Source organism: Sebastes umbrosus, chromosome 23 (genome assembly GCF_015220745.1).
Source record: "Sebastes umbrosus isolate fSebUmb1 chromosome 23, fSebUmb1.pri, whole genome shotgun sequence".
Taxonomy (NCBI): domain Eukaryota; kingdom Metazoa; phylum Chordata; class Actinopteri; order Perciformes; family Sebastidae; genus Sebastes; species Sebastes umbrosus.
In genome coordinates this window covers 6446166-6465246 of record NC_051291.1, presented here as the reverse complement: position 1 = coordinate 6465246, position 19081 = coordinate 6446166, and the positions used below count along the sequence as shown (strand labels likewise).

The 19081-nt window shown below is 43.1% G+C and overlaps 1 protein-coding gene and 1 long non-coding RNA gene across 10 annotated transcripts in view; one reads left to right on the top strand and one right to left on the bottom strand.

The window, feature by feature from the left end:
* Nucleotides 1–320: 320 nt before the first annotated feature.
* Nucleotides 321–19081, bottom strand: part of shank3b (SH3 and multiple ankyrin repeat domains 3b) — a 38594-nt gene continuing 19833 nt past the window's right edge. For 3 of the 9 annotated variants that reach the window (XM_037760644.1, XM_037760649.1, XM_037760645.1), the window contains exons 7-28: nt 18385–18536; nt 17077–17206; nt 16943–16980; nt 16701–16817; nt 16503–16580; nt 16258–16324; nt 15607–15826; nt 14599–14774; nt 14397–14510; nt 14131–14206; nt 12811–12893; nt 10887–11011; nt 10671–10803; nt 9854–9934; nt 9748–9765; nt 7933–8063; nt 7671–7764; nt 6554–7171; nt 5922–6206; nt 4233–5529; nt 4106–4132; nt 321–3762 (exon numbers count right to left, since the gene is read on the bottom strand). In XM_037760644.1, coding sequence (XP_037616572.1) covers nt 3168–3762; nt 4106–4132; nt 4233–5529; nt 5922–6206; nt 6554–7171; nt 7671–7764; nt 7933–8063; nt 9748–9765; nt 9854–9934; nt 10671–10803; nt 10887–11011; nt 12811–12893; nt 14131–14206; nt 14397–14510; nt 14599–14774; nt 15607–15826; nt 16258–16324; nt 16503–16580; nt 16701–16817; nt 16943–16980; nt 17077–17206; nt 18385–18536 — 4655 coding nt within the window. In that variant the 3' untranslated portion in view covers nt 321–3167. Of the gene's footprint in view, nt 3763–4088; nt 4133–4232; nt 5530–5921; nt 6207–6553; nt 7172–7670; nt 7765–7932; nt 8064–9747; nt 9766–9853; nt 9935–10670; nt 10804–10886; nt 11012–12810; nt 12894–14130; nt 14207–14396; nt 14511–14598; nt 14775–15606; nt 15827–16257; nt 16325–16502; nt 16581–16700; nt 16818–16942; nt 16981–17076; nt 17207–18384; nt 18537–19081 lie in introns of all 9 variants that reach the window. The other 6 variants (XM_037760646.1, XM_037760650.1, XM_037760648.1 and 3 more) reach the window with 6 other exon arrangements.
* Nucleotides 6144–13101, top strand: LOC119482796. Its single transcript, XR_005205545.1, has 4 exons — nt 6144–6289; nt 9867–9965; nt 10687–10821; nt 12780–13101. It is a non-coding gene; the product is annotated as an uncharacterized LOC119482796 (long non-coding RNA).

Sequence of the window (19081 nt, the reverse complement as noted above, 5' to 3'; positions counted from 1 at the left end):
TTTTACAACAGACGCTTCTGCCATTTTGGACTGAAAATATTATATTTATAATATTCTATTGTTCAACACAGGCCATTTCGGTAGAATATGACAATAGAATAGAAATAATTTCGTTTTACTTTTGTACTGCACTTCTTAGGCGGACGTTTTACTGGCGTCCGGTAGTCGCTTTCAGTCCAAAACGGCGGAAGCTGATGTTGCAATGGAACGAACACTTTCACTTCTTGGCTATATACGTTCTTTGACTCGGCTTCCGAATTAAAAATAATGAATTAATACACCCTCCATTGACTTCAGATATCTCATTTACGTGTTGTATCTTGTTTACTGTGCAGGTGTAGAAATGTAATGAAGTAAAAACGAGACATTGTGGTTTTAGCAGCAGTTAACATCATCCTTATGATGAGTTTTTATAAACTACTGTCACCAAAACTCAGTTGGATAGATTGGTGACTAGCGAACGAAATACAACATGTAAGTCAGACAGCTTGGTCGTTTGAAGGTGTATTTTTTTCACTTTTTGATAAAGCTAGGCTAGCAGTTTCCCCCTGCATCCAGTCTTTGTGCTAAGCTAGGCTAAACACGTCCTGGACCTATAGATATAAGTCTTCTTGTCTGTCTCTGGGCAAGATGGGGAAAGGAGGGATCGTTTCTTTAAGAGTTGTGTCCAGTAATGTTAACGGTGCGGTCCAACCGGATTTTGAAATCCGGACTTGAAATAGCATTCAAAAGACTAAATTATACAGCTCTATTTTAGGACTGGGAGATATATCAGATTAATTTCACTGGTATTGATATGGACTACTAAATTTCTGGTATCTACTGAATTTACTGAATATGCATAACAATGCAGGTCTTTTATAACTCTTGTTTAACTACACTGCACGTGAAGACCTAAAGAATATAATGTTTCAATCATGATTTCTGCATTGTGACGCAAGAAAATTGTGTCCATATCACCCAGCCCTACTTTGTCGTTAATTGTTCTTGGACTAGTGATATAAAACGTATATGAACAATATTTCCTAAATTAGGTGTCCATTCCACCTTTAAGGCCTTTACACATCAGGGGCGTGATGAATAAACAACACAAAATGCAAAATAGTCGCCTGCAGCTATTGTATGTAGAGGCTTTTATTGCGAAAGGTAAGAACGGCCTTTGGCAAGGTTGAAAGGAGTAATAAAGTTTGTCGTCTTAGTTCGGATTAGCCTCTGTGTTGTTGTTTCATGAATATAGGTGCAACTCAACCGGTTCCGCACTAAGTGATTGATTGATGCCTTTATACACGGTGCAAAAGCTCAGAAAAATCAACCTCCTTCCGACAAATAACATTTTTGCTGCGTAATATTTGCATTCTGTGTGAAAGTTTTCCTGACAAAAACAACAGTTCTAATATATTACGTGTGAATTAATCGTGCTAAGAAACGCCCCCGGTGTGTAAAGGTCTTAACTATGGAACTGAACTTTTGTGAAGCTTTGTAAGGCGGGATCAATACACCTTTCTTCATTGAAATGAATGGGAAACGAATTTTGGTAAGACCGCATTTTGACTCATAAACTAAAATATTGCGACTTCAAGTGAACGCACGGTAAACTGTAATAGGGAAACTCCAATTATGCCGTGTTTTAAACTCTATTTATGGCGTCTGGGGAGCTCGTTATATGGTCTGGAGGAAACTCGTATGGCAGGGACAAAATCCCCAATATGGCAGGGAGGAAACTCCATATATGGCCTCTTTCTGGCGACTTACCATTACTGCGAGATGGTACAGCCACATGTGATTGATTAATTTAGGAATAATAGAGTCATGGGGGGTTAAGCTAGGAGTTTCGTGTGTCGGTGTGAGGAAGGTATAGGAGGGGAAGGTATTTTCTGTACAGATGGCTTTAAACAGATAGCACCATGTACAGTAAGCCCTCGATAAGCAGGTTAGAAACCAGTTGGAGCTCTGCTGCAGCTCTCCCTGAAACACACAGCACATCAGCACAAAGTCACACTCATTGACAAATCATTATGAATTTCAAAACGTCACCGAAACGACCCTGAAATTCAATTCATTGTCAAATCATAAGGAACTCAAAATCATTTTCCAAACTATTAGAAACTCTGTAAGTCATCACCACCACATTATTATTACTTGTTATTTATAAATTCTAAATGATCGGCGTTAAGATATGAACTCAAAATAAAACACGTATTCTTCATGAGTGATATTTGAAAGGAAGAAAAAAAAAAAAAAAAAGTCACAAGAAAGACTCCCGTTAAGGTAGAGACTCCCAGTAGCTCGCTAATCGTCCAGCTCTGCTCGCAAAAAAGTCTCGCTAAACTCGTCTGGGGAAGCAGAATGGCACGAGGAAAATGACCCGTCTCATTGTATTTGTTATCAGTTTTGTCAGATCAGCTCTTTGATCAACGTCCCTTCACCTGTTGAGAGCTCTGTGTCCAGCTGTAGAACACTGTGTGGATGTTAGGAGTTAGCTTTAGTCAAAACTAAAGTTAACTCCTAACATCCACACAGTGTGATGAGTTAGCTTTAGTTTTGATTAGTTTCTGAAAGCTTCCAGTTCACGACTTGTGCCGTGTTTGTTGACGTTGTCAGAAATGTCGGAGCCTATGGAAGTTATTTTTTCGGTGCATAATAAGTCAATATATTGTAATTTTAGTCGTATATTGTTTTTCTTGAATGTTGATCTTCCCAACGACCTCATCTTTTTCCTCTGTCATTATGTCTTTTTGCATTTTCTGCATTATGTTACCCACTTGCAAGCTTTCTAAATTGTTATCCTCTGTGGCTTCTAGACGCCGACAGTAACGTTAATATTGCCGTTGCTTAGCAGCGTCGTTCTTCACGACTTGGAACGCCAAGAATATTGTTAACACGACTTCCCCTCTCGTAAACACGACCCCATTTGAAGGCACCACGTGTGGATGTTATGAGTTAGCTCTAGTTTTGACTAAATCCGTTTGGGTCGATCAAAGAGCTGATAAGTCAAAATGTCAGCGAGATCGCTCAGAGAGCCGGGCTCCACGTTGGTAAAAAGGTCTAAAGATTCAGTCACTGCTAAGATATTCTAGTCAAAGAGATGGCCTAGTGTCTGACCAGAGGTCAGGGGTTATGAGGTCACAGTTCAGGATGTCTAGAGGTTAGTGGTCGGAGGTGAGGGGTCAAGTGGAACCATCCAGTAGCTGTCTGAGAGCCCTCTCGATGTTGATTCGGTGTCCCAGTCTGGTGACGCCCAGCTCCACGTAGTCCTCCTTGGTGAGGGCGGGGAGATGGGAGCCTTCGATCTCGTGCTCCTGGAAGCGCTGGCGGTGTTCGGCGAGGCCTACGCTCTCCAGCCAGTCACCCACGTCATATTTATTCCACAAGTTGAGGGGCCGCTGCCTCCATGGCCGAAGAGCCAGCAGGGGCCCGCTGAGGACCGGGGAGGGGCAGGGAGAGGCGTGGGGTGAAGGTGAGGGTGAACGGGACCTGGTTCGTGCACTGGCGCTTCGCATCACAAACCGAACCTCCTTTGGTTCTGAGGGGAGGCTGAGGCTGGACGACTTCAGGATTGTTAGACCGCGACCCGAGCTCAGATCTGGCCTTTCAGAGCAGGGGGCGGTGGAGGAGGGGAGCCCTATTGACCTATCAGATGGGGAGGGAGAGGGGGAGGGGCTCCGACGGGTGACGGGGTAGCGGCTTCCTGGTCGGACTGTATAGCTGGGGCCGTATCCTCGCTGGGAGATAGTGTGGAGTTCACCAAGACTGGAGAACAACCTGCAACACATTAGACAGTAAATGAATGACAGCTGATGTGTCTACATGGAGTTAGTAATGGATCGCTCGCTAAGCCTCGTTTCCCTTAGTTACTGTTGCTACGCCTGTTACAGTTGTTCTCAGGCCTTGTTATGTTTACAAAGCTATAATTGGATAATTTTTCGGTAGAGGTGTTAAGCAAATAGTCAATTCATTAATTTCATTCAAAAGACGCATGAGACAGAAATTTCAGACATTTAGTAGTTAGTCGTCTGTGGAGAAGGTGCATGTTAGTTAGCTGTTAGCGAATGAAAATCATCTGTTAGCGATAACGAGGAAGTGTTTACCAGAGATAAAAACCTACGATTTACTCTCTCCATTGTCCACACATCTGGAACAACACAAACAACAGATTCTGTTACAACACACGCACACACACAGTAGTACTATCAGGTCAGTAGTACTGCAGTATTTACAGTAGAAGGTAGTACCTGGCACCTCCTACTGGTGACCTCCGGCCCGGATCGAGGGGACTCGGCTCCTCCCCCAGAGAGTGACTGTCTTTGTTGAGCAGCTGTAGCCGATTGGCCAGATCGATTCCAGACCCCGCCCTGCCGCTCAGCTCCAGCGCCGACGCGGACCGGCTGCTCAGATCCACGGCCGACCCCGACCCCTGACCTCCCAGTGCTGTTGGACGTCCCACGTCATCCGGGCTGAAGCCCCGCCGCTCATCGCGATCGTCCCCTCCCCCCCACAGCTTTGACCTCCTCTGGAACAGATAGCGTGGCTGCCGTCCGAAGCCGCCGGTGGGGGAGGAGCAGAGTGGCGAGGAGGGGGAGGAGTAGGACGCAGAAGACGGGAGGAGCTCGCTGTCTGATGATTGCTTCAGCAGCGGATCCCGGAGCGCAGAGCGGCCCCGACCTATAGGTGAGCGAAGGCGTGGCTTAAAACCAGATGGGGAGGTGGAGGGCGAGGAGGGCGAAGGGTGAGCAGCAGGAGGGGAGGAGGGGGAGGATGGATCAGGAGGGGACGCCAAGGTGATGGAGGGAGGGAGTGAGCTGGGGGAGGAGCTGTCGTGGAGCCTTTCGTCACTTCCTTCCTCCTCATCTCCTCGTCTACCCAGCGACTCAGGACCACTCTCTCCTCCCCCTCCCTCCCCAACTCGCCGTGGCAACAGGGAGAGGGAGGATGGGGGAGGAAGGCCGGTAGGACTGGCGAAGGCAGAGGGTGGAGTTACCAGGCCGATTCTGCGAAGCTCCTCCCTAGTCTCCTCATCGCTGGACGACAACAACGCCGGGGGGAGTGTAACAGTGTAAGCCCCGCCCTCTTCCTCTGAGCTGCCCACTGTGAGGCTCCTGCGCCTGTCAATCAGAGCAGGGTGACTCTCATTGGCCAGCTGCGGCAAGGCGGTGGGTCTCCAGCGCTCAGGGGAGGGGCCGGCAGGTGATGTCACGCCTCCCTCTGTTTCTGGACGCTCCACCTGTCCGTCGGGGAACAAGGGCGGGGTTATGCGTTTATGCCTCAGCTCAGGACTCGTCTGGGGAGTGGTGCGCTTGGTTCGCTGCTCGGGGCTCGTCTGAGGGGTGGTGCGTTTGGACCTCGGCTCGGGGCTGCTCTGCGGGGTGGTGATAGGGGTGCGCTTGTGTCTGCCCTCGGGGCTGGCGGCTGGGGTTAGGATGGGCGTGGTGGAGGCAGATATGTGTTTCATTCGAGGCTCCGGGCTCGGTGTGCGAGCAGTGAGCGCTCGTTCGCGTGCAGCAAGTGCCAGGGCGAGTGGAGACGACGGGTCTGAGGGAAAAAGAGAAGATTAGTGGGTTAGGGTTGGGAGGGGAAACAATTTTTAAAAATTAAAATCAAAATTTTAATCAAAAATTTAAATTTAAATTTACAAATTTAAATATAAAAATTTAATTTTAAAAAAGTAAAAAAAATAATTTTTAAAGTTAATTTAAGTTTTAAATTTTACATATTAAAAAATAAAATAAATTTAAAATCAAATGCGATACAATTGTTAATTACCTGTTCAAAATGTAATCAGTAACCTAATCTAAGTATCACAATAGAAAAGTAATCTAATTTGATTACTTTGTTACTTTTGGATTACCTCTTTGCAAACTGAGCCCGCTACAACCTAAACATCAATAGTACAGAATGCATCCAGACTCTGCAGCCAGACTGACCTAAAGGTTTCCCCGTCAGCGGGTGGAGGAAGGTGTGAGGCGTTGGTGAGGGCGACAGGACCGGAGCTGGAGGTGGAAGCTCGCCGAGGTCGTCCATCGAATGGCTCAGAGTCAGGAGGGGCGGCACCTGGTTTTCTGAGCCGGCGCCCTCCACAGACAGGAAGAGAGACGACCTGCGACCCTGAACCCGAGAGCGCTCTGAAAGAACCTGCTGCTGGTACAGCTCCGCTCTGCTGGGGCTGCTGGGTCCGCCGTCTACTTTCAACAAATCCAGATCTTTGATTCCTAGAAGAAGAAAAGAGTCAGACTGGTACTGTAGGAGGGACATTATATCTACGGCTTTGTATTTGTGTCTCACTCATGAGCAGGTAACGGGACATTCTGACTGAGTTTTATTTTGTATAGATAATTTTTATAATTAATTTAAATTTAATTTAAACTCAACGAATAGACATGCAGAAAAAAAGCTAAGCAACACTCGAATGTCGATGTTATGAATGAAGCTTTGATTATTCGAGATTTGGTACAGCCCCAAATGTATGTGCTCAAAACTTCCCATCATGCATCAGGAAATTAGACACAAATATAACTCGATAGAAATCAGAAAGACAACAGGTGAGAACGATTCTGACCCTGCTCCTCTACAGGAAGTTGCTTCAGCAAAGGTGACTTCCTCCTCTGCGGCTTGGAGGGCGGAGCCTGCTGTCCCACGTTAGCATAAGGGTTTTCTATTGCTCGTCCCCGTCGGCGTGACAGCGGTGAGTGACCGAGGGCAGGGCTGGAGGGGCTGTGGAGAGACAGCGTGGAGGTGTGCGTGGCGGTGTGAAGCGTGTGCGTGGCGGTGTGCGTGGCGGTGTGCAGCGCGTGCGTGGCCGCGGCGTGTGCGTCAGGTTGCTGCTGCTGCGGCGGCGTGTCTTGCAGGATGATCATCGACCTCGCCTTCCTCTGCCGCTCGGCGTGGGCGTGGCTCCTCGTCGGCGAATCGCAGAGCTCCTGGAGCCGCGGCTCCGCCCCCGGCTTGAAGCTGGAGCGGGTTAGCCCCTCCCCTCTAGCCGGGGGAGGAGGGGGGAGGAAGGAGGGAGGAGGACCGGAGTCGAGGAGGAAGAGCGAGGAGGTGGAGGAGGAGGCGGAGGGAGGAGGGGGTGGAGCCATCTGAGGAGGAGGAGGGATGAAGCTGTCCGTCAGTGAGGAGCTCCGTGGAAACCGACTTTCATTGATCAGAGCCGAGATCCTGTCGTCGTCAGGTGTGCCTGCCACGGTAACCATGGAAATGTTAAAATAAAAGGACATAAAACCAAAATATACTCTGAAATATAAATAAGATAAAATCGATGTAACATAAATTACAAAATGAACAAATCCATTTACAAATCAACTAATTGTTTCAGCTCTAATTATTAGATAGTATTTATATTATTTTTGTGAACATTACAAATATTATATTTTATTACAATTGCACAGACTGCAGTAAAATATAAAGTATTATATAAATTTGTCTGGTTTTGTAATTTTGTGGCATAACAAAGGCATAGGATTTAAACATCTTCTTATAATGTTCTTTATCTAGTAAGTTAAAAAAAAAGTCATTTCAACCATAAGAATTAATTTGTAATTTTATTTAATTAAGATTTTGAATGCAGGACTTTTACTTGTAACAGTATTTTTACACTGTGTTATTGCTAGTAGAGTAGTTCCTCCATCTCTGTCTATTATAATAATTATGTATATAAAATACTCTGAGTGTCTCACCGAAGCTCTTGGTTCTGGACATTCCTCGGGGTAAAGCCATGGTGCTTTTCTCCGGAGCTGAGGGGGGCACCAGACCCTGACGCTCAAACAACGACTGCAGACACAAACACACATTTTGTGATTTTTCCTGCTTTTCTAAACTGAGGATTTTTAATGAAAAGACGAATCCTCTTCATAATAGCTGAACTCAGTACTGTCTTATGTTAGGATAATGCATGTCTTATGTTAGTATAAGACGTGGTAATATCTCTAGTAGTCTTACGTTAATCTCAGCCTGTGTGATTCGCCGGCTGGTCGGTCTCTGTTTCACCGTCGCCGCTCTGAAGTCGTCTGTCGGTCGGCCCCGTAGAACAACTTCCGGTTGACCCCCGGCCAACATCTCATCCAGTTTGTCTGGAGAGAGGAGACGCGATAAAAAAAAACAAGATAAACAGACAAACAAAAACAATGAAGCACAGAATTATGTCATCAAGACACGACAACAACACAAGTTGCCAGGGCCGTAGCCAAGACTTTAAAAATACTGAGGTATTTTTTTAACTGCAGATGGAAAGTAACGAGGGGTTAAATCTGGTACAAATCTTATATTTTCATGTTTGAGATTGTTTTTTGTCCCTTTTAAAATAAATGTAAAATTTAAATGAGTCAAAATTCCCCCAGAAGAATCCAACCTAAGAAACTTTGACAAACCAAACTCACCAAAAGTCAATCAAAAATAGCCAAAGTTGTCTAAACATAACCGCGTAGTTTTATTGCCTACATCTAACTGCAGTTTTGTTGCCTAAACCTAACCGCGTAGTTTTGTTACCTAAACACGTAGTTTTGTTGCCTAAACATAATCACGTAGTTTTGTTGCCTGTATGTATCCGTGTAGTTTTGTTGACTTAACGTAACCGCATAGTTTTGTTGCCTAAACCTAACCACAGTTTTATTGCCTACATCTAACCGCGTAGTTTTGTTGCCCAAACCTAACCGCTTAGTTTTATTACCTAAACATGTAGTTTTGTTGCCTAAACCTAACCACATAGTTTTATTGCCTACATCTAACCGCGTAGTTTTGTTGCCCAAACCTAACCGCTTAGTTTTGTTACCTAAACACGTAGTTTTGTTGCCTAAACCTAACCACATAGTTTTATTGCCTACATCTAACCGCGTAGTTTTGTTGCCTAAACCTAACCGCTTAGTTTTGTTACCTTAACACGTAGTTTTGTTGCCTAAACCTAATCACGTAGTTTTGTTGCCTAAACCTAACCGCATAGTTTTGTCACCTAAACACATAGTTTTATTGCCTACATCTAACCGCGTAGTTTTGTTGCCTAAACCTAACCGCTTAGTTTTGTTACCTTAACACGTAGTTTTGTTGCCTAAACCTAACCACACAGTTTTATTGCCTACATCTAACCGCGTAGTTTTGTTGCCTAAACCTAACCGCTTAATTTTGTTACCTAAACACGTAGTTTTGTTGCCTAAACCTAATCACTTAGTTTTGTTGCCTATATGTATCCGCGTAGTTTTGTTGCCTTAACGTAAACACGTACTTTTATTGCCTAAACCTAACCGCATAGTTTTGTTACCTAAACACGTAGTTTTGTTGCCTAAACCTAACCGCGTAGTTTTGTTTCCTAAACGTAACCGCATACTTTTGTTGCTTAAACCTAAACGCGTACGATTGTTGCCTAAATGTAACCGCGTAGTTTTGTTGCCTAAACCAAATGAAATAAATGACACTAGACTCAAATAAGTAAATAAAACACTCAATTTAACTACATTTCACTGATTACACGGACATACTTTTAATGAAGGAACATTTTCAATGTTGGTTTACTATATTTATGTATATTTTTACAGTGTGGTATTAGTAGTTTTACTGAGGTATCAGAATACTGCTATATACTACTACTATATAATAATATACTGTACAATACTATATGTGTCAGCTATGGCCCTGGCTGTTACATCACTGACACACCATGACATCACTGCATCATCATGCCATGAGAGTGTAACATCACAACAGTATCACATTAACAAAAAGCCACAACAACAACCAGGACACCATCAGATCCATGTGACTCACCGAAGCGTCTCCTCCTGGCTGCAGACAGAACAAAGGTCAACAACACACACTCCTACAGTTTGACTCTCAACTCTGCACTGTGTGTGAGTGTGTTTGTTTGTTTTACCTATGTCCTCCAGGTCAGCCGTCATGGACTTGGATCGAAGTGTCAGCGAGGTGCTGGGGGCTCGTTTTGGAGGGGGCGGAGCTACAAGATAAAAACCAACCACAAGATCAAGGTTAGTGAGTTAACAGAAAACACACACTGTGTAAAAAATGGCCTTATTTGAACCCAAACCATGATCTTTTCCTAAACCTAACCACGTAGTTTTGTTGCCTAAACCTAACCACGTAGTTTTGTTGCCTGAACGCAACCAAGTCGTTTTGTTGCCTAAACCTAACCACATATTCTTGTTGCCTAACCATAACCACAGTTTTGTTGCCTAAACGTAACCAAGTAGTTTTGTTGGCTTAACGTAACCAAGTAGTTTTGTTGCCTATACTTAACCACATAGTTTTGTTGCCTATACTTAACCACATATTTTATTGCCTAAACTTAACCAAGTAGTTTTGTTGCCTAAACCTAACCAAATATTCTTCTTGCCTAAACATAACTCCATAGTTTTGTTGCCTAAACTTAACCACATAGTTTGTTGTCTAAACGTAACCAAGTAGTTTTGTTGCCTAAACCTAACCAAATATTCTTCTTGCCTAAACATAACCACAAATTTGTGTTGCCTAAACCTAACCAAGTAGTTTTGTTTCCTATACCTAGTCACGTAGTTTTGTTGCCTAAAGCTAACCACATAGATTTATGATTAACATGCCTGTTTATAAATCACAGGCATCAATGTAAACAAATAAAATAAATGACAAGACTCAAAGAAACAGGTGAATGAATTTATTACAAACGAATGATGAGTAAATGAAACACTCAGGTGTACCTTTCTTCCTGATCAGGTTGGATTCAGATTTCCTGGAAACAGAGACGACCTTCATCAGTAGTCGACTTCCTCCCTGTCGGATCAGAGAGACGACCTGCCGGTGACCCACCTTCACCACGTCAGCACCGTTCACCTGGACCAGGACAGACAGGTACGTCACAGAGCGTTTAATAGCAGAGATTTAACGATGCCACACGTTAGAGGACAGGTGTGTACCTCTATCAGGAAGTCTCCGGTCCGTAGCCCCGCCCTCCAGGCCACGCCCCCCTGGTCCACTGACTCCAGGTACTGGAGGGCGGGGAACGCCGGGGTGGGGGCGAACTCCTCGATGGGCGTCTCAGCTGGAGAGAGAAGATGAGGAGGTGAAGACATTTTTATAGAACAAACTGAACTGTTTTTACTGCAACATGATTTTAAATTGTCTGAAAATGTCTCCTCCCTCCTTCCTCCTTACACCTCCCTCCTCTCACCTCACAGCTCCCTACTCTCACCTTCCATCTCTCTCCTTACAGCTCCCTCCTCTCACCTCACAGCTCCCTACTCTCACCTCTCTCCTTACAGCTCCCTCCTCTCACAGCTCCCTACTCTCTCCTTACAGCTCCCTACTCTCACCTCCCTCATCTCCCTCCTCTCACCTCACAGCTCCCTCCTCTCACCTCACAGCTCCCTACTCTCACCTCCCACCTCTCTCCTTACAGCTCCCTCCTCTCACACCTCCCTACTCTCACCTCCCTCCTCTCATCTCCCTCCTCTCACCTCACAGCTCCCTACTCTCACCTCGTGCTCTCTCCTTACAGCTCCCTCCTCTCATGTCACAGCTCCCTCCTCTCATGTCACAGCTCCCTCCTCTCTCCTTACAGCTCCCTACTCTCACCTTCCACCTCTCTTCTCACCTCACAGCTCCCAACTCTCACCTCCCTCCTTAAAGCTCCCTCCTCTCACCTTCCACCTCTCTCTTCTCACCTCACAGCTCCCAACTCTCACCTTTCTCCTTACAGCTCCCTCCTCTCACCTCCTTTCTCCTTACAGTTCCCTCCTCTCACCTTCCACCTCTCTCCTCAAAGCTCCTTTCTCTCACCTCACAGCTCCCTCCTCTCACAGCTCCCTACTCTCTCCTCACAGCTCCCTACTCTCACCTCCCACCTCTCTCCTTACAGCTCCCTCCTCTCACACCTCCCTACTCTCACCTCCCTCCTCTCACCTTACAGCTCCCTACTCTCTCCTTACAGCTCCCTACTCTCACCTCCCTCCTCTCACCTCCCTCCTCTCACCTCACAGCTCCCTCCTCTCACCTCACAGCTCCCTACTCTCACCTCCCACCTCTCTCCTTACAGCTCCCTCCTCTCACACCTCCCTACTCTCACCTCCCTCCTCTCATCTCCCTCCTCTCACCTCACAGCTCCCTACTCTCACCTCGTGCTCTCTCCTTACAGCTCCCTCCTCTCATGTCACAGCTCCCTCCTCTCTCCTTACAGCTCCCTACTCTCACCTTCCACCTCTCTTCTCACCTCACAGCTCCCAACTCTCACCTTTCTCCTTACAGCTCCCTCCTCTCACCTCCCTCCTTAAAGCTCCCTCCTCTCACCTTCCACCTCTCTTCTCACCTCACAGCTCCCAACTCTCACCTTTCTCCTTACAGCTCCCTCCTCTCACCTCCCTCCTTTCTCCTTACAGTTCCCTCCTCTCACCTTCCACCTCTCTCCTCAAAGCTCCTTTCTCTCACCTCACAGCTCCCTCCTCTCACCTCTCTCCTTACAGCTCTCACCTCCCTCCTTACAGCTCCCTATTCTCACCTCCTCCTCACAGCTCCCTCCTCTAACCTCCCATCTCTCTCGTCCCTCCTCACAGCTCCCTACACTCACCTCCCTACAAATTACCTCCCTCCTCACAGCTCCCTATTCTCACCTCCCTCCTCAAAGCTCCCCACTCTCACCCTCCACCTCTCTCCTCAAAGCTCCCTACTCTCACCTCCCTCCTCACAGCTCCCTACTGTCACCTCCCTCCTTACAGTTCCCTACTCTCACCTCCTTACTCTCCCCTCTCCCTCTGAAGACTTAACTCTTTTTGAAATATGTCTTTTTCTTTCCCAACACCTCCAAACACCCGCAGCTCCTCCATCCACCCATCCTGCTGTTTCTACCTTTAGCTCCTCTGAGGACGAAGCCGAATCCCTCGCTCTCTCTCTTCTGCAGCACGGCCGTCTTCTCCTCGATCACATAGTCACTAACAGAAAATAACAGAAATGTGTCACAATATTTTCAGGTCTTTTTAGTAGTTTAATAAATTGTAGAGTAAATGCATAGTGTGGAGTGAATTAGAAAGCTCACTGCAGATACTGAAATGTAATTGTACTTCCCTTAAATTATCGTCAATGTAAAAAAAAAAACCTAACTTTTTTAATAAAGTTGTACTATATACAGTATGTGTTGTACGTGTGAATGTATATATGAGATTTTTGTTAACATATCAATTAATTATGTAATTGTAATTTTCAGATTTTTTTTCTGTATATATACAATATTCATTAGATGTGACGATTGATAATTTAATTTCATTAAGATGAATAAATGTATTAATTGAATTAAAGTTTTATTAATTAAAAGTATTATATTTGTTTACAATCTACAGAAGCATTTGATATGTATGAAAACATTTTATTATTATTAATAAATATTTTGTTGGTCATTGTTGTTAGTATATCAATTAATTATGTAATTGTAATTTTTTTTCTGTACATTATATATACAATATTTATTATATGTGATGAATAAATTAGGTTTAATAAATTAATTAAATAAAAAGTTTTATTCATTAAAAGTATTGTATTTGTTTACAATCTACAGACACATCTGACTTGTATATAAACATTATATTTTGTTGGTAACATATCAATTAATTATGTAATTGTAATTTTTTTCTGTGCATTATATATACAATATTCATTAGTAGGACGATTGATAATTATATTTCATTAAAATGATGAATAAACTGTTAAATAAATTAAATTAATTACATTAAAAGTTGTATTTATTAGAAGTGTTGTATTTGTTTTCAATCTACCAAAACATTTGACTTGTATGTAAATATTTAATTTAAAACAGGAGTCAAATCGTTTGTATATGTTCACATATTTTGCCAATAAAGCTGATTCTGATTAAACGTTATAATATGTCATGTTTTACATGTATTTGGTGTAGTATTAACAGAAGCTTTCCTAAAATGACCTCATGTTTTAATGCTAATGAATATCATCTTGGCAACATCAAGAGAAGAAAATATTATTTAATTCATCTTAGTTACTTATTATAATATTTAAAGCAGCCTTCTCGAATGATATTTAGCATGCATCTTATTGGACTGTAAAGTTATTGTATATGTTTGTATTGTGATATTTAAGCCATTAAATAAACTAGGAGGTGTAGTAGGAGTACATGCAGGAGGTGTAATGATGGTGTTTTACCTGTAGGAGGTGTAGTTGTCATAGGATCCTACAGTATAATGTCTGAACAGTCTCTTAGTGCGGTCCTCCCTCGTCTCTGAAACATACATGGACATACATCATATAGTACAGTACATATATGTAGTATAAAGAATAGAGTTTACCACAATATTACAAATATATGACATATAATAAATTTTACACCCAGTCTTAAATAAATATATATATATAAGTAAAGGGTGCAGTTATAAAAAATTATTATTTAAATAATATGTATTAACATTTACCCAGTCGTGGGTCGTATTGTCTCATCTGGACTTCTTCAACACAGTCGGCAGGAAACCAACCAGTTCTTCCTTTAACAGTTCCTTCCCAGAATCCTCCTTCACCTATAGACAGAACTGTACATCCACAACACACAGAGTATTACTACTGCAGGTATACACCATAGTACTACTGTCGTCACTGTGCACAGAACTACAGTCTGACCTTTGACCCTCTCTCCTCGGTGCAGCTGGATCTCTCCGACCCCCTGGGGGACGTGGGACCGGGTGGCGATGAAGGTGCGTCCTGGTACGGCGCTGTACAGCCTCCTCTTCCTCAACTGGGGGGTTAGGGGAGGAGAGGCGGGGGGGCTGGTCTCCACATGACCCCCAGCGCTCGGGCTGCAGGCAGAGATACAGATACAGGTTACAGATACGCACAGTTTAAACCACGTCTTAACCAGTACTGATGCCAACTACACCAGTACTGATGCTAACTACACCAGTACTAATGACAACTACACCACTACAGATGACAACTACTCCAGTACTGATGGCAACTACATCAGTACTGATGACGACTTTACACCAATACTAACGTAAACTACACCAATACTGATGCTCACTACACCAATACTGTACAGATGACAACTACACCAGTACTGATGACAACTACACCAGTACTGATGACAACTACACCAATACTAATGACAACTACTCCAACTACATCAGTACTGATGACAACTATACACCAATACTAACGTAAACTACACCAATACTGATGCTAACTACACCAATACTGTACCGATGACAACTACTCCAGTACTGATGACAACTACTCCAGTACTGATGCCAACTACACCAATACTGTACCGATGACAACTACTCCAGTACTGATGACAACTACATCAGTACTGATGACAACTACTCCAGTACTGATGACAACTACTCCAGTACTAATGACAACTACTCCAATACTAATGTAAACTACACCAATACTGATGCCAACTACACCAATACTGTACCAATGACAACTACTCCAGTACTGATGACAACTACATCAGTACTGATGACAACCACTCCAGTACTGATGACAACTATACCAATACTAATGTAAACTACACCAATACTAATGTTAACTACACCAGTATTGATGCTAACTACACCAGTACTGAGGCTAACTACACCAGTACATATTCTAACTACACAAGCATATGTGTATGTGTGTGCGTACCTGAGCCGGCGCGTGTGTCGTCGTAGCGAATGCGTGTGCGTGTCGTGGTGCGTTTCCAGGCTTTGGAGGGAGGGACCAGGAGAGGAGGCGGGGCTTTCCAGAACGTTGTCGCTCGCTGAGCGAATCAGAGAGCGCGGAGAAGACAGACCATTTCCAGCCGGCGACCTGGTCAGGCCTCTGCGGCGCTTTGTGTAGGATGGAGTTTCTCTGAAGGGAACTACTTGGGCACATATAAAGATATAAACACACACACAAACACAAACACACACATACACAGTTAACTACACCAGCTACTGTAACGTGTGCTCTAACACACACATACACTTAAATGTGTTTACACCAGGGCTGTCAAAGTTAACGCAATAATTACGTGTTAACACAAATTTGTTTTAACGCCACTAATTTCTTTAATGCAATATATGTTCTGGAAGTTGTAGTGGGCTCAGTTTTAAAGCTTTAGTTTAAGTTTTAAAGCAGTGAAGATACTGGTATCATATGAAACTAGACCATGTCATACTAGCTTATAGCGAAGGAGGTTAAAAAAATGCTCAAAATTTAAAATGTTAAATGTTGACTTTTGAACAGATAAAAAATGTGTGATTAATTGCGTAATGGATTGACAGCCCTAGTTTACACCCTCAGCCAACTCACCAACGTCGGAGGTTTTGTGAATTTTTATGATTTCTGCGAGCTCAAAGTTCCCAGCAATTATCGCCACCTACACACACGGGGAGAGTTCATGCATCATCATAACAACAACAGCTGGATCAGACATTGAGTTTTTATATATTACCATTAAAGGATAAGTCTGGATTTATTCTACTATGTGCTATTGCATCTCTCAATACGTTCTGACTTCCTGTTTGTGGCAGGATGTAGTTTTGTTTTTATTTTACCTGAAAGGCAGTCTGGTTGTTGTAGTTTTTGATGTCCTTATTTGCTCCTCTGAACAGCAGCACTCTGGCACAGCTGTCCTGCAAAACCAGCAGCATTAATTACATTAACTTCAAAACAAACATCTAAATAAAAACACAATAACAGGACTGAAAAATATCTCTTTTATGGTTAAAACTCGAGTGTTTGTTGTGTGTTACCTGGTTGTAGAGAGCACAGAGGTGCAGTGCGGAGTTTCCCGATGCATTCTGGGAACTCATGTCAGCGCCGTAGAACAGCAGGTGTTCCAAGTGCTGCACGTTACCATAGCGACATGCCTGAACTCACACACAAATGCGCCCACACACACACAAAATCATAATTGCACAGGGAAAGTAATTTAATTGATTGTGTATGTGTGTGTGTGTGTGAGAGTAGGTGTGTGTGTAGGTGTGTGTGTCACCTGGTGGATTTCCTGCCACCCGTTCTCATCAGTCATCCCTGCACACAAAAGACACAAACAAAATGAATAAATAATAAAAGTGGTCATAGAGGGACACAGACAACAGCTGGATTGACCCCTGTGAGCTGCCGTACCGATGGTGGCGTGGTCCTGCAGTAGCAGCTCGCAGCAGTAGGGGGCGCCGCCCACCATGGCTGAGTGATAGAGAGGAGTCAGACCCCTGCTGTCCTTGTAGTCCGGGGATGCTCCGAGGTCCAGCAGAGTCTGAGGACCAGAACAGTGTTGATTAATTTGCAGTAATTGTAACATTACAGACCATATACATATTAATTCTGGGGCTGTACCGAATAGGTCGAAGCTTCATAACGCTGACATTTGGATTTTAAATCAATGTTTGATTGCTGCACAGCTTCTTTTTTGCATGTCTATTCGTTGTGTTTAAAGCAATTATTCTGCACAGTTGCTACTAGGGCTGGGATGATACACTTATCTCCTGATCTGATATGTATTGTGACTATTTAAGTATTGTGATTCGATATTACAATTTATTTTTTTGCTCCTTTTTTAACACTAGACCATGAGAAAAAGTTGAATCATACACTTCTAGGGACTTTTACTTTGGAAAATATCTAAATCAATCCATTAAAAATGTTTGATTTTCAGCATGTATGTAGTTAGAGATGTCCTTAAGTCAAATATATCAATCATTGTCAGACCAAAAATCAAAGAATAAAGATTTCTCCCTTGCAAGTTAGTGGTATTTTCTTTTTAATTTATAAGGGACATGTAATGTTTTTATACTTCTGGTGAATATAATCCGATCAATCTTATTTCCATATATGCATTTTGTATATACAGTTCCCTTATTTTGAAAAGCGAACGTAGTCACACGTGTATACTTCCTCTAACTTCTCCAAGGTGGTCGCTAGCTCTCTCGTCAGCTCCGTTCTCTTTATACATCCATGGTCAGCTCCATCGGGGCCGTTTGAATGTATTTAACATAAATGTCAGTATATGGGTGCTTTACAGTTGTAGCGTCGGCCCACTTGACCACGGAGGCTCGACCGCACGTTACCGCGATACGATAACGTTTCCTGTCCGTGACAGAGTTAGCATGCAGCTTTAGCCGTGATGTCTAGCTCTGCTTTTCCTGCAATGTGTGAAACACAAAGTGTTTCCATACTTTACTGAATGTGTAGTGTTTACCACTTTGGATTTAAAATGGCAGGGTGCAGGTCGTATCCACGCAGACCCTCCAACGTTTTCTACTTCGTCATTTCGTCTCGCTGCGGTTTATTTTGGTTGACGGATACGGAATGGATATGAAGTTGCAAAAAATAGAAATACTCAAGTAACAAGCAACAGTTGCTCAAACTTGTATAACAGTAACGATGAGACAAACTCAGTGAACGTCTCAATAAAGGTGAGTGATGTTTTCTTACAGTGAGAGAGGCGCTGTTCCTGCAGAGGACGGCTCGGTGCAGAGCGGTGATACCGTCTCTGGTCCTGAAGTCCAGGTGAGCTCCTCCACTGCGAAGGACTTTAATCAAGTCGCCGCTCTCCTCCAGCTGGACCGCCAGGGTCAGAGGACACTCTGAGACACAAAACCACCACAACAAATCAATTTTTACTGGTCCGACATAAGAGCGAGGTCACGTCTTCAGTGTTGTTTCTAGGGATGAGGAAGTTTAATTACCCGAGGAGGAGTTTTAGATAATGTCTCTTTTTAGACAAGTGTATTTGATAAAAATGTGATATAAATTGATATTTCTGCTTTTATTTGCTAATTTATTTATTTACCTTTCTATCTAGTCTTCAATTTAATTTTCCCATTTATTTATTATTATTATTATTTATTTTCATTAACTTTTAAATATATTTATTTAGTTTTGCAGTTTTTTTTTAATTTACTTTTTACACGTTATACATTTAATGGCATATTTATTTATTTAGTCATTTATTTATTAATTTTATTAACTTTTAAATGTATTCATTTATTTTTACATTTATTTTAAATTTATTTTAAAATGTATTTATTCATTATACATTATACATTTAATATCATATTTATTAATTTATTTAGTAATTTATCTATTCATTCAGTTTTTATTTTTGGCAGGTTTCATCCTCCATAGATAC